The 17,941-nt window shown below is 38.9% G+C and overlaps 4 protein-coding genes across 5 annotated transcripts; 1 reads left to right on the plus strand and 3 right to left on the minus strand.

The window, feature by feature from the left end:
• Positions 1 to 1,559: 1,559 nt before the first annotated feature.
• On the minus strand, positions 1,560 to 4,429 carry LOC122396239. 2 transcript variants are annotated; one of them, XM_043394454.1, is made up of 3 exons: positions 4,343 to 4,429; positions 3,747 to 3,889; positions 1,560 to 3,682 (listed from the first exon to the last, which is right to left on the minus strand). In XM_043394454.1, exons 2-3 carry the CDS (start codon positions 3,869 to 3,871, stop codon positions 2,257 to 2,259), a joined length of 1,551 nt encoding a protein of 516 aa, XP_043250389.1. In that variant the 5' UTR covers positions 3,872 to 3,889; positions 4,343 to 4,429; the 3' UTR covers positions 1,560 to 2,256. The 2 variants fall into 2 exon arrangements, with proteins under 2 accessions (XP_043250389.1, XP_043250390.1); XM_043394455.1 differs by lacking the exon at positions 4,343 to 4,429 and adding an exon at positions 4,277 to 4,327.
• Positions 4,430 to 4,825: 396 nt separating this feature from the next.
• On the plus strand, positions 4,826 to 7,719 carry LOC122396319 (zinc finger protein 239-like). The gene is made up of 4 exons (XM_043394609.1): positions 4,826 to 5,151; positions 5,914 to 6,174; positions 6,250 to 6,765; positions 6,904 to 7,719. Exons 1-4 carry the CDS (start codon positions 4,975 to 4,977, stop codon positions 7,456 to 7,458), a joined length of 1,509 nt encoding a protein of 502 aa, XP_043250544.1. The 5' UTR covers positions 4,826 to 4,974; the 3' UTR covers positions 7,459 to 7,719.
• A 2,370-nt stretch (positions 7,720 to 10,089) lies between these two features.
• LOC122396366 lies at positions 10,090 to 11,258 on the minus strand. Its single transcript, XM_043394691.1, has 2 exons — positions 11,198 to 11,258; positions 10,090 to 10,588 (listed from the first exon to the last, which is right to left on the minus strand). Exons 1-2 carry the CDS (start codon positions 11,231 to 11,233, stop codon positions 10,100 to 10,102), a joined length of 525 nt encoding a protein of 174 aa, XP_043250626.1. The 5' UTR covers positions 11,234 to 11,258; the 3' UTR covers positions 10,090 to 10,099.
• Positions 11,259 to 11,924: 666 nt separating this feature from the next.
• LOC122396292 lies at positions 11,925 to 16,744 on the minus strand. The gene is made up of 4 exons (XM_043394546.1): positions 16,408 to 16,744; positions 15,204 to 15,284; positions 13,389 to 14,119; positions 11,925 to 12,706 (listed from the first exon to the last, which is right to left on the minus strand). Exons 1-4 carry the CDS (start codon positions 16,450 to 16,452, stop codon positions 12,325 to 12,327), a joined length of 1,239 nt encoding a protein of 412 aa, XP_043250481.1. The 5' UTR covers positions 16,453 to 16,744; the 3' UTR covers positions 11,925 to 12,324.
• Positions 16,745 to 17,941: the final 1,197 nt, after the last annotated feature.

The raw sequence follows: 17,941 nt of genomic DNA on the forward strand, positions 1-17,941 counted from the left end.
ACAATTATCCAGAGCCTAATAATGATTCATGGTGGGTCGTTAATGTAATAGAAATGATTGCAACAGAATTGAGACAGATCATTACTTGAACTTTTGAATAAACAAACAGCCTGACCAACTAGGTTTATGCCTATCGTATTGACAACGCGAGACTGCTAGCTATCGGACACTACGATCTTAATAGTTCCAGTATACAATAACGAAGTTTGCCTTGTTGAGTGTCATGAACCAATCCACAACCTTGGTTCTTCGTTTTTTTATAGTTCGTTGCCGTTTCGGCCCTTCACTCATTACAGGGTTCGTAATCTTCTAGAATTTCCCATCTTCAGGATGTTGACATCATGCATAATCGTGTTTTTTTAAGATAGTGATCAATCATGTTCTGAGAATATCTTACAGAAGCGTTTCTTTCTACTACTATTACAGTTGTCATATTTTTTTACAGTAATTTGGAAAGTTAATAACACAGTTCAGTAAATTCTTTCTGCGTTTTTTCCAAAAAGTTTGAATCATTTTTTGTTTACGAAGGCCACTTTTAATAATGTTCGCGATTTCTTTGGATCTTCTAGTTAGAGAAACGGTTGTCAAGGTTTTTGTGCGAGTGAAATGCTAAAGGATAGAACGTTCAAGAGCATCGAGTCAATCGACTAATGCGCTCATGTTAGTATTGTTCGAGAATTTCATGCGATAACATCAGTGTCAAAGTAGTACGTACAATACAATGAATCATACGGAAGTATCTGCGGAGATCCTGACTGTAATTTATGCAACCTCTTGTACTTGCAGGTGACGTTTCAACTAACAACTTAACATACGTAGATCTTTTTTTTTTTTTGTTATCACTATTCACTGAAAAATGAGAAAACGCTGTCTTTCGTTTTCCTACCTTTAAAACTACAAGAACCACTTTACAACGAAAATTTACATAATTCGCCGTTTCTTATGTATAATTCGCTTGAATATAATGATTTGTTTTTCGAGATAAACCTGTCGATACACGATTGAAATATCATTATTCTAAGGATGCAAAGAATACTAGTGAATATTAATAAACATATCTCTAATTTTTATCGATAAATTCCTGTCAAATGTTTTTGCAGCAATTTAAATCTTTAACATGAATTGATATTTAACGATATAGAGGAGAATAGGTAATGCTTGGATTTTGAAATGATGGGCACAAACGGTCTATTTAAATAAACACTTTATTACTCCATTATCATACGTAATATACAGTTGTAATTAATTATGAATTCGAGTTATTAATGAGCTTTATTCCATCAATAAATTCATTAAAAATTTCTATATCAATCAATGTCGAATACAATTGTATTATCTCTGGACACCAATTAGAAAATAATTAAACTGGAATATTTCTCGTTGATACATGTATCGCTTCATGTATCTAAACACGATTCCATAACGATTTCACAGTACACATAATTAACTAAGTCGAACAATTTGTACTTGCATAATATCACATTGGGCATATTTATTCTTTCCAATAAAATTTACAATCATTAAGGCTGAATTATACAATTGCAACAACGCAACCTGTACGTATTATAAAATATAGTCCTAAACGGTTAAATAAAATTTTGGTTCGTTTACTTATCACAATACAAGTATTACGTATTCAATATGACATAAAAAAAATTCTAGGATTACATGCTTCGTCTCTATAAAATCATCCAATGATCCGCGCATTTAATTATATGCACAAATAAATTGCATTGTTTCCCACATCTTTTATTCATCAGAAATTTGCATACCGTGAGCTTGAACTCGTTAAAGGTCGCGTATTCGTCATGGCCACGAAATACGGGCTGCATCTACGAGATTTCTGGATGTGGATGATATCACGTATGCCACTATGCGCATTAAAAAGAAACATCTTATTCGCGTGTTATACTTTCTCCTTTCTGCTCTCTAAAACGAAGCTCCGTCTCTTCTCATTCAATGCAAAACCTGCTTTGCAATGTCCCATGGAAAAGCACCGATACAATAAGATAACGTGTTTCCCAAGTTATTGCTACATTCGTTCTCGATCAGTATTCAATTCCTATTACATGATTTTATTATCGTAATTTACATTCAAAATTCTATACAAAATGAGATAGTCGAGACGAAGTAAATTGAATCTGGTTCTATAGAATGATTAAAAAGAGAATAAATGCATTCAAGAGCCAAGGGCTCAATTCACTTCATCCCACCCTTAATATAAGGTACTGTTTATTTAAAGAAAAATCATTTTTGTTACGGCAGTCGTTTTTGATACTTGAGAGCCAAGCTGTTTAACGGTGGTCTCATTTTTGTAATTCCAAGATCTATAGCATGTCCAGTCAAGGGGCAACTTTGACAGCGTTTCTTTTTACAATTCGTGGTGTTGTTTGGTTTCTCTTGATGTACAATGTACCGAGGGAAGTAATGCATACGTTTTCGCTGTAAAGTGGCACAAGCTGGCATCGTTACGACTAAATCTTTCTTATGAATAGTGTCCGCATACTCGGGGAAGAGTCTGTCGTTTAGCAAATACTGTTGCAAGGATCCCGAAGATTTAGATGGCAATAAAGTATGATTCGATCCGTGAGTATCGAAGTAGTTTTGTTCCCGGAATTTCCTCAGTTTCTTCACTTCATCGTCCGAAAGATATTCCCCATCGCTTTCGTCTCGACTGCCATTTACACAGATAGTGTGTCGAAATTTTGCAGGATCGATATTGTCTTTTTCCAAAGTTTTCGAAGAGTGGTCAGCCTTATTTTTGTGGCAACAGGGACAGTCTTTATTGAACAATTGCGACGTTCTTTTACTCTTAGTTGACGTTTTTGTATTCGATTTTGTCTTTTTCAAATCAGGTACGGATTTCTTAGAAGTAAGTGTTCGTTTAGTTACTAGTTTAGGTCTCGATTGTTTTTTCAATGATACTTGAACTCCTTTATTGGATTTGTTCACGCTATCGGAGCCAAGACTTTGTTCTTCCTCTACAGTTGATGAATTTGTAGCTGTTCTAAGCAACGATCTAGATTTTATTGAGCGAGCGGTAGTTTGCGATTCCTTGTTATTGCTGTTCAGCTGAGCTCCAATGCTCTGCATGTTTTTTCTAGCCATAAAATCATAGCAGTATGGCGATCTAGGACACACGCTTAGACAATCTCCGGTTACCGCAGTTCGTAGAAGGGATACTTTGCTTTGTACATTTCGTAAAAATTGAGATCTCGGTGCATAGTCTATCTTCTGCACTCGTCGTAAAGTTTCACAACTGATCGGCGAAGTTAAAAGTGGCTTTTCAAGACTGTCCCTTACAAAAGGTACGTCAACGTGACTTTTGCAGCATTTGCATGGCGAATGTTGTTTGCGTTGCGTTCTCGTAGATCGTAACTGCACCTTTTTAATTTGGGAATGGCAATAACACTCCTTCACCGGCTTCCTCTGTACATTTTTTGGTCCTTGCTCTTCAGAATGTTTTTTAGACGAGGTTAACACCCTTTTGGATGTTGATATATTAGGCATTGATGCAAGTATACAGTTTGAATTATTGCAAATATTTTCTGGACACAAAAGTGCACCAACACTGCTAGAATCATTTCTTAACTTCCATGATTTACTATTGCCTCTGCGGTAGAAGTTACTATTGCCTCTGGTCTGATTATCTGTATGGTTTTTAGAATTTTCTCCCTGTGTTCTATGAATGAAGTAAATAATTACTTTTACGAAATATTGTATTATAAATAGAGAGGAATACTAACAAATTCTCTGAGTAGAGTTTTTCAATTTCTTGCTTAACCTTCTTGGAACTTTCATCAGCCTGTGCTAGCAAAAGTCTACTTCTCTTGCGCAAGTTATCTATACGTTCATTTAAGGTTTCAGCCATAGGTTCTCACATCTTCATCTGCAAATAAAAATTATTTTGATCTGATTAAGATATTAAAAGCTTAAATAGAAATTTATCTTTCAGTGCTAATTTTATCAGATCTTAAATAATAGTGTTACGCATTAATAGTCAGTGTCAGGCATCTCATATTCTAACTAATTCATTGATCCACATTATTTTTTTTTTATTAACATTACAAAAAACATTGTGTTATGTATTCCATAATTTGAAAATTGAAATTACTGGTAATTAGCTGTTATTCATTTAATACATCAATAAGCATATTCCTTTGCAAAATACAAATGTACAGATTCATGGTAATATTATCGATGCCAAAACAAGTTTGACACGTCTGATTAATGGGATAGCTAACTAAAGCGTAACAAATCGTTCAGAATCCATTACCGTTATCAATTCTCGATCGCGTGCGTACACTTCTCCGTGATAATAATTAACCATCTCTCCCCTTACCTACAACAATCGTACTTCGTCGACAGAAACGTTCCGCGTCTTAATTCCGAAATAACGCGATAAAATGTTTATTTTTATTATGACGATTGAAGTTTGGCAAGCGTCCACCGTAAACGTAAACAGAAAGATGCGGCTCCCAGGCCTGCCACGACAGTGCAATCATTTTTTTCTTTGACGCACTTTTTTTTTCGCGAATAAGATAAAAAGCATAGTCGGTACTTTCCGCGTCGTTTCGTTCGAGGAACGAGAATTTCCTTGGAGATGGATAATTCGAAAATCTGAATTATGCATCGCGGAAATTGTTCGCACGTGTTTCGAGAGACGCGAGGCAACGTCCGGGTAGTGCTTTATCGCAGCCATGTTGGAGGAACGCGTAGGACGCGGCGTACGTTACGATGTACCGTCGCTCGAGAATTGTTTTTTAATTTAATTAACTGTCCCGTGTTTTCCACCGATGTTCCGTCTTGAAAGTGGCCCGTGGTTTCGCGCGACGTGAGAAATATGAGCGTGGAAACGTAATTGTGGGCCGTTTCTTTCGTCGGTGTCGCTCCGGTGGCGGTTATTATAGGTTATAAACGCTCGCATGTTTTAATCCAGGCGGACGCGTACCTTTCACGATCGTTCGCGGCAAAATGAATTTTTCCGGGAGCAACATTATTCAGGGAGCTCTTCCTCAGTTCTCAGAGTTAACGTCTCGACCGAACCAGGTCTCCGCATCGAAATTTACCAGCGGTGATACCGTTCAATTAGAACACGCGTCTGTTTATACAACCGCCGCCGTATCGAATCAGACGAAACAAACTTTGTTGGTAAGATCCGATTTGTTATTGTCTTTTCATCTAATAAAAATTGGAACTATTGCTTGGTTCGAAATAGCTCTTAAACGAAAGTCTTTACAAGTTTTACAGGTTATTGAACGTTTCAACCAATTTATTTTGATCTCTCTCAGCAGTCAAGTATGAAATTAATCTACCATATAGTGAATTAAAGTATTTTATGTATTTCTTTTTTTTATAGAGGAATGTACTACAAAATTTTATGTTACCAATATAGATTTCTTAATTATGATCTCTGGTTGCGGTACGTATGTGGTAGACACGATCTAATTGCATTATGCTGTGGTAATAAAACTGAGAACTTGATTATATGTAGGTGTTTAAACGGAAGAGATACAAGGAACTGGTCAATTTATAAATTTTTAAGTCAGTATTATTTTATAGAATATCCATTTTCTTGCACAGCGATGCGAATATGTTGGCACATTGAAAATAATTTTCTTTACATAATCAGTTCCATCAGTGTTTGGTGGAACAGCTTTTTTTAACATTTATCTTGAGACCAGAAATAGTGTAAAAGTTTCTATCTTGAATTGATTTCAATTTTATCACCCTGTAGTACATTCTAAGTATTCTACTTTGCGTTATATTTTGTATTTCAATGTCGAGGAGAATCAAAATGAATTGGTTGAAACTTCCAATAACTGATGCTTGAAAAACGTCTCTGTTTAACAAATATCGTTCGATATTTTCTACTATTGAATTTTCCCGGCTAACCGTTATCTCTCGTTTTAGGTGAATTCAACGAACAAATACGCGGGACCAATAATCGCATGGCCGGATCCGAATACGTTGATGCAATTCTGCGAAAAGCAGGGCATTCAAGCCATTAACATTCCTAATTATAATCAAAACAACTCGATACTCACTGTTCAGGCGAACAGTTTACCCGTGAGAATCATACCTAATATGTACTTGCCTTCAACCTCGCAACCGGAGACCGTTAAACACGACATAGATGTAAGGACAGAAAGCGAGATGAAAACACCCACCATGGTATCGTATTTTTTTTCTTCGAATACACGAAATTAGCTTGGGACACCGCGTCGAATGAGGAATCTAACTTTTCAGCAAGACTCTTCTCAAGTTCAGCTTCAACAGCAAAGCGCCATGGCCGAGTATTTCCAAAAGTTACAAGCCACTACTCTTCCATTGACGTTGCAGCAGTTGATTAAATTGCAAACGGAACAAATGAAGAAAGAGAAAACGGAGGAGGAGAAGGTGGAACACACGCAGAACAATATTCTCAACATTCCTAGTGTTCCAGTGTTCAGAAACACTCAGATACAAAATGGAAATACTTTCATGAATTCCGATCAAATGTTGACTACGATCAATCCGAACGACCTAAACGTGCATATAGACAACCAGCAGGAAAACGAAAACACTGTGCAGAGCATCAAAGTCGAGCAACAGATACAGACGGACTCGCCTAAGACCGAGAAGAAGATGAAATTCAGGGCCAAAACCGGGGAAATCAAGATCAGCGTTGCCCTGGACGGTTCGACGATTTATTGCTGTCCAGAGTGTAACTTAGCGTTTTCAGATAAGGCTGAGGTCGAGCAGCACATACAGGCTCATATTCAAGTATGTATCGAATAACCCTGGCGCGTTAGAGTTATAGAATAAACGATAACAGATCAGGTTCTCTGCTTTGAATGGCTTAGATTAATTGACTATTAGAAATTTATTGTCAAACTAATGAATTAAAATGATCCGTTTTAGGAACGTAAGTATCAATGCAAGGAATGCGGCGCGATGTTGAAAAGAAAAGAGCACCTCGATCAACACATGCGTGGGCACTCGGACGAAAGGCCGTTCAAGTGTCCCGTGTGCCAAAAAGCGTTCAAGAGAAACGAACACTTAACGAGGCATTACGTTATCCACTCTGGCGATAAGAATTTCATGTGCTCGGTATGCCAGAAGGCCTTCTCCAGGAAGGATCACTTGAACAAACATACTCAAACGCATTTAGGAATCAGACGGAACAGAATAAAGAAGGAATCGTTCTTTGTCGAACAGAAAGAGCCGTTCGAGAAGGCTAACGAAGTTTCCGCAATGCCTAAACAGGAAGTGAACTTTGTACTGAAAGACGGATACGCGAAACAGGAACCGAATTTCCTGCAGTACATACAAAATCTTCAGAAAGATCAGAACTTGATACACACGTTTTCCTCGTTTAAAGAACAGGCGATCAAAGAAGCGAACGTTCTGCAGCAACAGGCTGTCAATATGAACGAAATTCTGCCTCAAAATACAAGGTACTTAATGCCATCTTAGTCATAAATCAATCTCGCGTAAATCCAAAGCAATAAAGGCTGTTTACGAAGTGCGTTGAGGTTAGCACAAATAGAAAATTCGTTAGACACATTAGGAATTGGAGCATCCCTTAGAACTTGAATTTGAATAAAAAAAGAAGACTATTGGCGAAGGACTAAAAGTTTGAGGTGCAATTTAATAAATTTACGAAATTTGGTGGCGACTGAATCAACGTTAACTTGATTTTTAACGAAGTTAATGCTTCGTCTAATTTCTTTCTTGTATGGGTAAAAATAATCCACACGTTTGAGTTCAAATAGCATTTATTTTACCACGAACAGTACCTTACGCTAACGTAAGAGCTGTGGAACTTTGAAGTTTCGTTGCTTGCACGAAATTGATACTTAATTCCTCGAGATTGTCTGCTGCGTTGGCAGCCTGAGTAAGTTTGATACCAATTTGGTATTTGGAGCAAAAGGAAAGAAGTTATTTGTGTATGTTCATACCGTCTCTCTTATTTAAACTAGTTTTAAAGGAAATAGTTTGTTTACTGATTCTAGTCCATGATCACAACACTTACGATCGAATAGCGCGCATACGAACGCCGATACTCACGTTTCGTAAAGTTCCACGCGCGTTTTTGATCTAGCATGGAATATAATTTGGATCGTGATACGATCGATACTGCTGAATGATACACTTAAAGCCAATCTGCCATTAGGATAATGACTTCTTAAAACGAGTACCAATAGCAATTAATAGCATACTGCCGATGAATGTTATACAATTTGTAGAATAATTATGTACATAAATACGATACAAATTTTACCTGAAAGAGACTCAATAGGTACGTTGTTTGAACTTGATCTCTGATTCGTCCGTGTTCATCTTTAACAACAAGTGTTTAGCGCGTATTTTAAGTAATCATTCATCCTCGATCATTATATTTTAACGTATTCTTTTTCAACTTTTTCATGAATAATGTATTTGGCAGACGTGCCTTTTGTAAATGTAATTTTCATTATTTCTATTATCTTGTGTGATTATGATAATCTTTACAAACGAATCGTAGTATACGTAATTCATTCATTTGACGGAAACGCAGTAGGAACTTTTCTTCTATGTTCGAAAACGCGATATTGTTGGAAGTTTTTTAATTTTCTAACGCTCGAAGAGAGAATCTTGCGATATGAAGTCAGATATATAACCAAAGAATGTTTTGTCAAAACGATGTCTTCAGTTTCGAATGTATTTGGTTGATAAACAATTTTTGATACATTTTTTTGTGTGTGTTTAGAATGTGATGTTTTAGAGGAGTTCCTATTACTTTTGCTAGAAGCGATTCGATGTTTCTATCGTGTGTATCGTATTATACATGAAAAAGTTGAACTTTTCATTGACCTTTGATACAAGTCACTTTCCAAAATCGATTTTTATTACGCATTGCGCATCTTGAGTTTACTCAAACATTCTGCGAATGTCACTGGAAACAATAATAATTGCTCAAAATTAATTTTGAAATTGATACATTAGGTTGTCGAGAAATTGTAGCGTTTTTGTTTCTTATTGCAAGTGATTTTTATTTTTTTAATTAATACAACTAATCAGGAAGGACATTTTTAATTTTCTATAATTTTCTTTAGAACTTGTTACTATTATCTTTTTCGATTATTTGTTGCAATGTAGGAGTTCTAGGACTTATATTTTGATAGCAATTTTTTGACAACCTATCTGCTCTACGGTGGAAGTAAACATGTTTTGTCCTCGAATTTGAAGATCTTCCGATCTACTGTAGATTTTAAAAAAACTTGTGATTATGTTGACAATGAAGAACAGCTTTCAAATGTCTATTAGGTGTACTAATGAGATTAGAACGAGTAATTGCGGATGGCACTAAGATAAAACTCATGCCGTGTTATAATAGAACCAAAGACTTTTGAATGTACGAGAAATAGCAGTATTTTATCTCTTCTTCCTAAACTTCTTTCAACTTGCTAGATTTCTTTGATCTGTGATAGTAGGAGTTGAATTGTTCCCCTAAAATTTGGATCGATTCCTAGTTATTGAACATTTAATCTTCAATGAAATTACCTGTAGCGCTCGTGCCACTATCTTGGATCGAAGAAACAGCGATTTACCTTTTTAATAATGTTAATTAGACTTTTAAGATACTGATGTTCAGATTCGTGGCCATTCGAGTGAACATCATACGTAAAGCGGTACAATGATAAAATATTTTAACAATGAACACGCATTTACAACAAGGTGTTACTTGACGAACGGTTGTTACTGTATGATACAATGATTGCCAAAAAGATGATGAACAAATGGTAACACATGTATTTTTCAGACCAAGATATTTTTGAATAAAATAAGTGTAAAGAGAAGATTTGTATAGGCGTTTAATTGTGGCTGAATGTGATTTAATAGTAGGTATACTAAAATTTATCGTTTTTAGCTCTAGATTCTTGTTCCTATTCCTCATAGAGAAACTAAACCATTGCATAATTTACTAACTAGTTGGAAATGTAGGAAAATAATTCGTACACACAAATATTACTGAAAATTAAAACATTATACTTCGGCAAAAGATGTGATACAACATTCGGGATAATAAGTCAGTTTTTGTTCTTAAGGATTAAAATTATGGTTCCATTGCTCGCTAATTATTCGTCACTGTATTATTACTGTAAATAGCCCTTGCTAGTTTAGAATAAACACCATAAGTGATGCCTAAGAGCGATCCAAGCCAGTCGACCAGGTGTTTGCTTAGCGTAGCGGGAAGCTGAAAACTCGATCTCGGGGTGACGAATTCCACTTCCAGATTCTTATCTTCCGTCTCGTCTTCCAATTCGAGGGGTTCCAAACGGTCTAGGGGTTGAATGTCGTTCACCCAGTCGTCGTCCGTCAGCACTAACGTTTTCTCGGTTTGTCGATACTTGTCAGAACCGGCATCTTTGGCTAAAATTTTTTCCACGTTGCTCGTGTTCTCCGGCTTACGAAACACGAAGTCGTACGTGGCCCGTAATTTGCCCAGGAGCCTATCCAATGGTTTCATCTCATTGTTTGCTCGCTGGTGGTACTCTATCGCCTCCTGAACTGGAAACAGCTTCGTTATCTGTGGCTTCGATTGCACTCTCGCTACGAAGAGCTGAAAACGAGGGGTAATCCGTATTCGTGTTAGAAGCTTACACTATTTACAAATTTACTAGTAGTGTATTTATTTCAAATTATTTTTAAATTCGTAAAATTCGTGGAAAATTGTGTTTGAAATCGAAGTTACTTAATTAGAGCATCGTCGTGTTAGATATCCCAGTTCAGCAACCAAGTGTGTTGAAACTGAACGAAGGGGGGGATCAGTTTCCTTTTACTTTTCCCTTTGGACTTCTCTACTTCCATTACTCTAATTAAGTGCACCGTCCAGAAATTAATTTCTTGTCGAAATCAGAGGTACATTTACTCGGTCTCGACATTAACTTACCTTTTGTAGGGTGCATCAATTATAATAGATCCTTCTATTTGTTTGTGCAAAATATTCCACCTAAACAACCACTTAATTATCTTCTACAATTGCAACGATACAAGAACTTCTGTATACATAATTTGAATGATTTTCAAAATTTATCAACTATCACCGCGAAGGATAATTAGGTGATCTGTTTTAGGCGGGACGTTCTGTGTATTATCCAATTCCTTAGATTCAAATCAAATTAAGTTAATTGAGAATTAGGTAATCTGTTTACAAAAAATTCTTACTTACGCAAAAAAGACTTAGTCCCACGAAAAGAATTTTCATGTCGCTGACTTGATTATTCCTTCTATTCGAGGCGAACCAAACGACTGAAGGACCCATTGATTTCAAAATCCATTTATACCACCGTGCGATACAGTGGCGTAAAACTGCGTCGCGACTAATTCATTGGGGCGAGCGTCCTTATTGTTTTCCGTCCACGCCTTTGCTTTCTGGACAAACCATTGACACAGAATTGCTTAACGAAATTGCCATTCGGCGCACGTAACGCTGCTCCGTGGGCTCTGGCAACTCATATTGTCGAAGCAATAAACAATATCGTCCCTCGTTCGAACCGCAGGTCAAGGTAGATTGTGGAAATTTGCGTGGACTTTTCATTGGCGCGATTCACCTTTTACTTACGATAAATTGTTATTTCTGACAATATCCAAGTTCTCTTTTTACCGGTTGTTACGTAGGAGTACACAATTATTATTAAAAGAATTTCGTGGCTATCATTAGACTCGCTGAAATTTTGTCTTGCAACTGTTTCTGTTATAGCAGTTTGTTTAATTCGTGTATGTATGTGGCCCTTAGTATACGTCTGCTAGTGGTTTTACCTACCATGAGTCAACTTCATTGTATTCACAATTAATCAAAGTACTGGGAAGCATTGCGGTTCAATGAGTCAACTGTTTAATTAAATTCAGAAACTTTTAATGAGTATTAATTTGATACATAAACGAATATCCTCGGTTATATTTGGCAATCTTCTAATATAGAATTCAAGAGGTTACAATAGTTCGAGACTTTCAAGCCCCCATTTCCGAAATGGAACACTTGTTACATAATAGCTTGTAGAACAAAGCGTAATTCATCTATCTATAACTTACAAAATCAATACGAAAGATAAAATAGACGTGCTGTCATATGCAATGATCATCAGCAACGGGTGCAGTGTGCTTTCTTATTACCTCGATAATTGCACGAATCTCTACACACGTATCTCTGTAGTACATTATCGAACGCTTAAGCTACAGTAGAAGACTTCCACTCGGAGTAGCTACGTCAACGTCTCTTACAGAATTCTGAATACCATAAACTGTCGATTAATTATAAATTCGAGACACTATTCTCTAGTTGGGGAACGTTGTAGGTTAGGGTGAATAGCGCAAGGGCAATAAGGGCCTCATTTCCTTGCTGAGGGTGCTCGAAGGGTTATCGAGATCCCGAATCGTCTGGTTGGTCTTGATCTTAGCGTCGTCTCTGGTTAGTTCGTTTCGCTCGAGGACCTTGTTCAAGATATTCTTCAGCTGCGGCGCGATCCCACCTTCGACCGAGGTCATCAGGGTGTTCAGAACCTCGTCGGAGTAGCCCGTGTATTTGCCATAACCTTGCTTCCTCGCGTCTTTGCTCAGGGAGTCGTAGAGGCTGGCTAGTTGTTGAAGCGTGGCACTCGGCGACACGTTCGAGCGCCTCAAGTAGCTGGTTAGGCTTGGTCTGGGCACTTGCGTCACCTTCTCGCCAAGACGCGTGAACCTGCAATGGGACGTCGAGTGTGTCATTAACTATTTAGGTTTCTAGCTTTCTTTTTAGGCCAATTGGTTGTCCGTGACGAATACAAGGACTTTGGGGGGTCTATCTAGACTTCGACACCGAACTCGACAATTTTCTTTTACCGTGTTAGAATATTTCACTTCGATAAAATTAGTACATGTTTCATTAATATCTCATGATAAATGAAGTTTTATGATGCTAGATAATTATCAAAGAGGACCTAGTAGTACATGTTTTGCAGTAGAATGGCTCCTTAACGTGTTCACTGTCTCCATACGCAGAAATAAACGTCATTCACACGTCCCAGGAAGTAATAAGCTTTCTGAATCAAAGCTGTCCCATATATGGGTCAAGGACTACCGAGTGAGAACTAGTCTGACATACATGTACGTGCGCGGGGAGACAGTTGACGCGTTGATGCGTATTTGACTAACCTTGAACATCTTTTACCCTCGTAGTATCAATTTGGATTTATGTAATATTTATAATGTTTTCAATCCTTCAAATTACCGTATTTTAAGGGTAGAGCAACGATAGAGAATTTTAAATTAAAAACTCCCAATATATCAATAAGTCCATAGTTATATTAAAAAGGCTGACAATTAACTCCTTCTTACTACCCAGAATCCTAATAAGATTTTACTTTGGTTTCTAGAACCATCACCTGTTCTCGTCGTCCTCGTCCTCCATGATCTCCGTCTTCTCCACGGAGACCGGCGTGGTGGCGCTTTTAGATTCTCCAAGGTACACAGCGTCCTCGTCCAGAAACACGGACGGCGTGGATTTCACGATCTCGTAAACCTCCTGTATAACAGTATCGACGGTGGGCTCTTTTTTCTTCTGTTTAGCCTCGTCGATCGATCCTTGCTGATCCAAGGTGGCATTAGTCGGGCCCGACACAGTCGTCGCGTTTGTTTCCGTTATGGTCGGGGTTCTCGCGTCTATAGACATAGAGCTCGACCCTTGATTCTCCTCGGGGATTTCTTGATTCGCTTCTTGGACGCCGTGCACGTCTTCTGGTGCTTCGTAATTCGCCTCCGGTGTCGCGTAGTTCAATTCAGGCGTCTCCTCGTTCACCTCCGGTGCCTCCTGATGGACCGAGCTGTCCTCGATTGCCTGGCTCGTTGCGTCCGTCGATTCATTACTAATTTCGCTCGACTTCGTTGAAATTTCCACCCCCTTCGGTACCTCTTCCGCTCTCGATCCGCATTCGGTGTTTTTTTCCCGCGTGCTCGGATTGGTCGTCGTGTCCGTGACGACAGTGGATGCTTCCTGGTCGTCCGTTTGATCGTACGCTGTCTGACACTCGTGCTTTGGGGGGACGGTGCTGCTAGAGCCTTCCAATTTTTCCTCCGATTGGAGGAGCTTCAGTTGTTCCACCGCGTGGAATATTACCTGCGTCGAAATGCATCGTTTGCAGCATCGATTTTAACACTTCCAGTATGGTAGAATTTGATTGGAAAGAGTTTTGGTAGCATACAGGGTGTTCAGCCATCCTTGGGAGAAAATTTAATGGGAGATTCTAGAGGTCAAAGTAAGACGAAAATCAAGAATACTAATTTGTTGATTGAGGCACCTACTCGAATTTTTTTCTCAAAAGTGGATAGGATTGCGGGGGTACGTGTATTCACCAAAAATAATTGTAATTAATACTATAGAATCTCCTATTAAAATTTATCCCAGAAGTGGCCGAATTTTAGAGTTTGTTTTAGAGTTAATAATTCTATTAAATTCGTTTTTAAACACGTCCCTCAAGGAGGCATTAGGTTAGATATCTTTGTATAGAAATTGTAAATATTTATTTTTGTCGCAAAAGATCCAAGAGAGAATGTTCATGCAATATTGCTCGTAGTCAAGATTGGGTCATTTGAGTACTCTCGATGATACGGAGAAGGTTGAGTGGGCTAGTGGATTCTGGATCTCAACCCCTTGGTGTGGAGTGGCCAAGGGTAGATTATGTACGTGCTTGTGATCTCTGGATCTTGATAATATAGGCCAACAGTGCCTCAAGCACGCTAACTAGTAATTACAACTACGTATATGAACTTGATCTTTTGGAAGCGTTGTACGTAACTACGTATTTTATACTTGCACGTTCTGTGCTTCGGTATTGAAATAATATTAATATTAAAATTTCACGTGCAAGTTTTGCTTCTCGCTGTAGAGTCGCGAGTGTGATTGTTCGATCAGAGATGTCATCATAATCCTATTACACCAGCCAGTGTCTAATGTCAAATGTGAAGAACTCAGCCTGAAATTTATTCTTCGATCGATCTTCTCCTATCGTTAATTTGTCCCTGCTAATGATACCAGACAGTAATTAAACCACGCTACGTTGGCCTAATGATCAAAGTACTCCCAAGTGCGAAAAGCATTCGACGCTTAATGAAATTGTCGCCGCGCGCGTCGGCGTAAATTGTTCTAAGCAAAAGCAACGAGACGCGCGATTAAGTTCCATTTAATTAAGCGCGAGACTTACCTGCATGGCTGCGGGAAGATACGAGTCCGTGTAGACGGGCTTCGAAAAGGCTGGCGGATTCTTAACCACCCCGCCGATGGCCTGAAGCAATGAATTTTAATTAACATTTCAAGACGGTCCTTTGACTTTATTGCGCGACATAAACAAGAGATTAAATGCAAACTGACGTTAAAAGCGTAGCATAAATGGCTTAGAATGCTCTTAAGGTATTTCGTTCTTTTCTTTTATTCTCCGTACGGGGTGTATCGAACAATTCGGAGAAGTAGAGTATTAATGAAGTTTTATTGACGAACGTTAGCATTGTTGCACTTTCAGAAAAGGCATGAGATTAGTTTTTGTTCTATAATTTTGTATGCTCCCTTTATCATTTATCGTCGAATAAGCAGTGTTATAATTCATCTAAATAGCGCGACGCACCCGGTATGTCGAACGAATTTTCCCGCGAAAGTTTTATGGCTTGTGCGGGGAATTCGTCCATAGCAATTCGACGCAGCAGTTTCTTTCCCGAGTCCAACCCCAAAGGTGTAATTTAGAGGGATAATTAACACTGTCGGTCACGGGGAAAAGTTTTCTGGTGTCTGAAAACCGTCTCTCACGATTCTTCGAAATGGAGAAACGATACGAGCAGCTTAAACTCGAGCTGAACTTCTTAGAGGGATAATTAAAACGGGGAGGGCTAATTGAGAGACGAGCGAAGAATAAGAAAGATCCTGGGACGAAGCAGATAGTTGAAAACAACGTGAATCAAATGGAGAGTCGGACAAAACTAACTTCGATATTAGTCTATCGAGGAAATAAATATCACGTTTAAATAGCCTGTAAAAAAGTGAGATTATGCAAATAAAAAATTAAGAATTTTGTAATTTTTGCGGAGAGAGGAAATTTAATATGTACGGTTCCGATGGGAAATCGTACAGCATCGAGGCAAATAATGCAAAGCATAAACATCTGAACCTGCGGTTGACAGTAAAATACGATAACGGTTCTATACGTGTCTGGCTCTGTAGGAGCGCGGTTAGTGTTGGAATAATGAACCATAGAATATTGGCATTTAAAAAACTCATCTCATCTCTGGTTCAGACAGAATGATCATCAAAAATAATATCCTGTTTGTAGACGACGATTTTTAATGCGTTGCTTATAATTCAAGAATGCTAATCTTCTGCTAGCTTCTAAGAAGCTAATATACATAACAGTATCTCACCTCCTGGAGCAAAAGAATGACAAAGAAGCTACAAATAGCCTTCATCCTGGTTCTTGAGTCCCCGACAACTTTGCAACGCCTCGAACAGATACTCAGCCTCCGAACTGCCTTTTCTCAAAACTTGTCGACTACTCTCTGTCTCAGGTTCGAACGACGAGCGATAAAATGAGAAGGGACACGTACGAAACTTGTCTCAGACTCTGATGTCCCATCACAGACTCCGGACCGACGAGATCTGTTTTGCCTCGGTTGTGCACGGTTCGCTCGCCGATTCCCAACTGGTCGAAAAGTCGCGTAACCCTCGGATTCCTGGTGTTTTCTTCGACTGGATCGAGATTCGCGGTCAAGCGTCGGGGAAAGACTGGTCTCGAAAAGACACGGTAACGGTTCCGGCTCGTCCTCGGCGTCGCGCGCTTATACTCGACGTGATCGCGTGCGTAAACGAGTAGCACGCAGGAGTGTTAATCGCGCGACGAGGAAGATGGAGAGCCTCGTTCGCGGCCCGTGACGGCTATCGTGACACTTAAATTAAGTTGCGATCGGTATGCCGTGCGCGTCCGTGAACCGAACGACGCTTTTTCCGCTATGCACTCGGCTCGATTCGCGACTCTCCCTGCGACGGATTACGCCTTGGTACTGCTCGAACTAACCAGACGTTGCTGACTAGGCTAATCCGAGTTTTTCGGGACGTGTTGGCTCTCATAGCGTGGCTCAGGGACGATCGTTCACAAAAATCTTGCTTGCTAGCTTGTCGTGGCCGTCAGGTTTCACGAGAGCAAACGATTGAACCGATCAAACGTTTGTTACGATAAGTCTTGGAGTATAGGATGTTGTTTTGAAAGTCTAAATGGTTGTTCAGAAAGACCTGCTTTGAATTTAGTACCCATCCACTGTCCCGCAACGATTTACTGTTTAGAAAGGACCAGCGTTGAATTATTGCCCGGTGTTTTCTGTGAACTTTGTCTATTGTCTTGGAAGTGATTTTCTGAACTATTGTGTGAGATTGGTATGACATTGGCAGTGTTGTCTAAAGCAGTCCTGCAGCAGTTAAATTTACAATCTTTCCTATATTTGAGTCGCGTATGTACTGTATTAGGTAACTGTACGTAGACTCGCATAACTGTACATTATTTAAACACGCATTCTTCGACGGAGCGTATCATTTTCTAGAAGCTGATCTGTCACAATGTCCTTTCTGCTTCGTTGGTCGTCCAGAATTCACGGGATCGTAATTTACTCGAAGACCGTGGCGAGGCATTCGTAAAATGCAATTCGACAGAAGCTAAGTAAGAAACGGGTTTCTAAAAGAGAGAAACAAAATTGCAGCGACCAAGTGGCCCAAGAACGTGATCGGGACTTTCGTTCTTGGAAGATTGCGACCTTGCACAAGGCCATCGTGACGATTCCACGAGCGAGACGAGAGAAAAAGAACGATACATAACACGGAGACCACACCTTCAAGGCAATTCGGTTATAGAACTCGATTGAATACAATCGAAGAAAAGGTCGACCGGTTCTCGGATCGTTTCGAGAG

Source organism: Colletes gigas, unplaced genomic scaffold (genome assembly GCF_013123115.1).
Source record: "Colletes gigas isolate AHSC1104 unplaced genomic scaffold, ASM1312311v1 Colletes_gigas_Sc00007, whole genome shotgun sequence".
Lineage (NCBI taxonomy): Eukaryota > Metazoa > Arthropoda > Insecta > Hymenoptera > Colletidae > Colletes > Colletes gigas.

Excerpts from the sequence above, each read along its gene's own strand:
- LOC122396292 (XM_043394546.1), bottom strand. The coding sequence starts at position 16,452 with ATGAAGGCTATTTGTAGCTTCTTTGTCATTCTTTTGCTCCAGGAG. Across the intron at positions 14,120-15,203 it reads ATCTTCCCGCAGCCATGCAG|GTAATATTCCACGCGGTGGA; the intron begins GTAAGTCTCGCG and ends ATTTCGACGCAG. Across the intron at positions 12,707-13,388 it reads GACGAGGACGACGAGAACAG|GTTCACGCGTCTTGGCGAGA; the intron begins GTGATGGTTCTA and ends GTCCCATTGCAG.
- LOC122396366 (XM_043394691.1), bottom strand. The coding sequence starts at position 11,233 with ATGAAAATTCTTTTCGTGGGACTAAGTCTTTTTTGC. Across the intron at positions 10,589-11,197 it reads TGGGACTAAGTCTTTTTTGC|CTCTTCGTAGCGAGAGTGCA; the intron begins GTAAGTAAGAAT and ends CCTCGTTTTCAG.
- LOC122396239 (XM_043394454.1), bottom strand. The coding sequence starts at position 3,871 with ATGGCTGAAACCTTAAATGAACGTATAGATAACTTGCGCAAGAGAAGT. Across the intron at positions 3,683-3,746 it reads AAACTCTACTCAGAGAATTT|AACACAGGGAGAAAATTCTA; the intron begins GTTAGTATTCCT and ends CTTCATTCATAG.
- LOC122396319 (XM_043394609.1), top strand. The coding sequence starts at position 4,975 with ATGAATTTTTCCGGGAGCAACATTATTCAGGGAGCTCTTCCTCAGTTC. Across the intron at positions 5,152-5,913 it reads AGACGAAACAAACTTTGTTG|GTGAATTCAACGAACAAATA; the intron begins GTAAGATCCGAT and ends CTCTCGTTTTAG. Across the intron at positions 6,175-6,249 it reads AGATGAAAACACCCACCATG|CAAGACTCTTCTCAAGTTCA; the intron begins GTATCGTATTTT and ends CTAACTTTTCAG.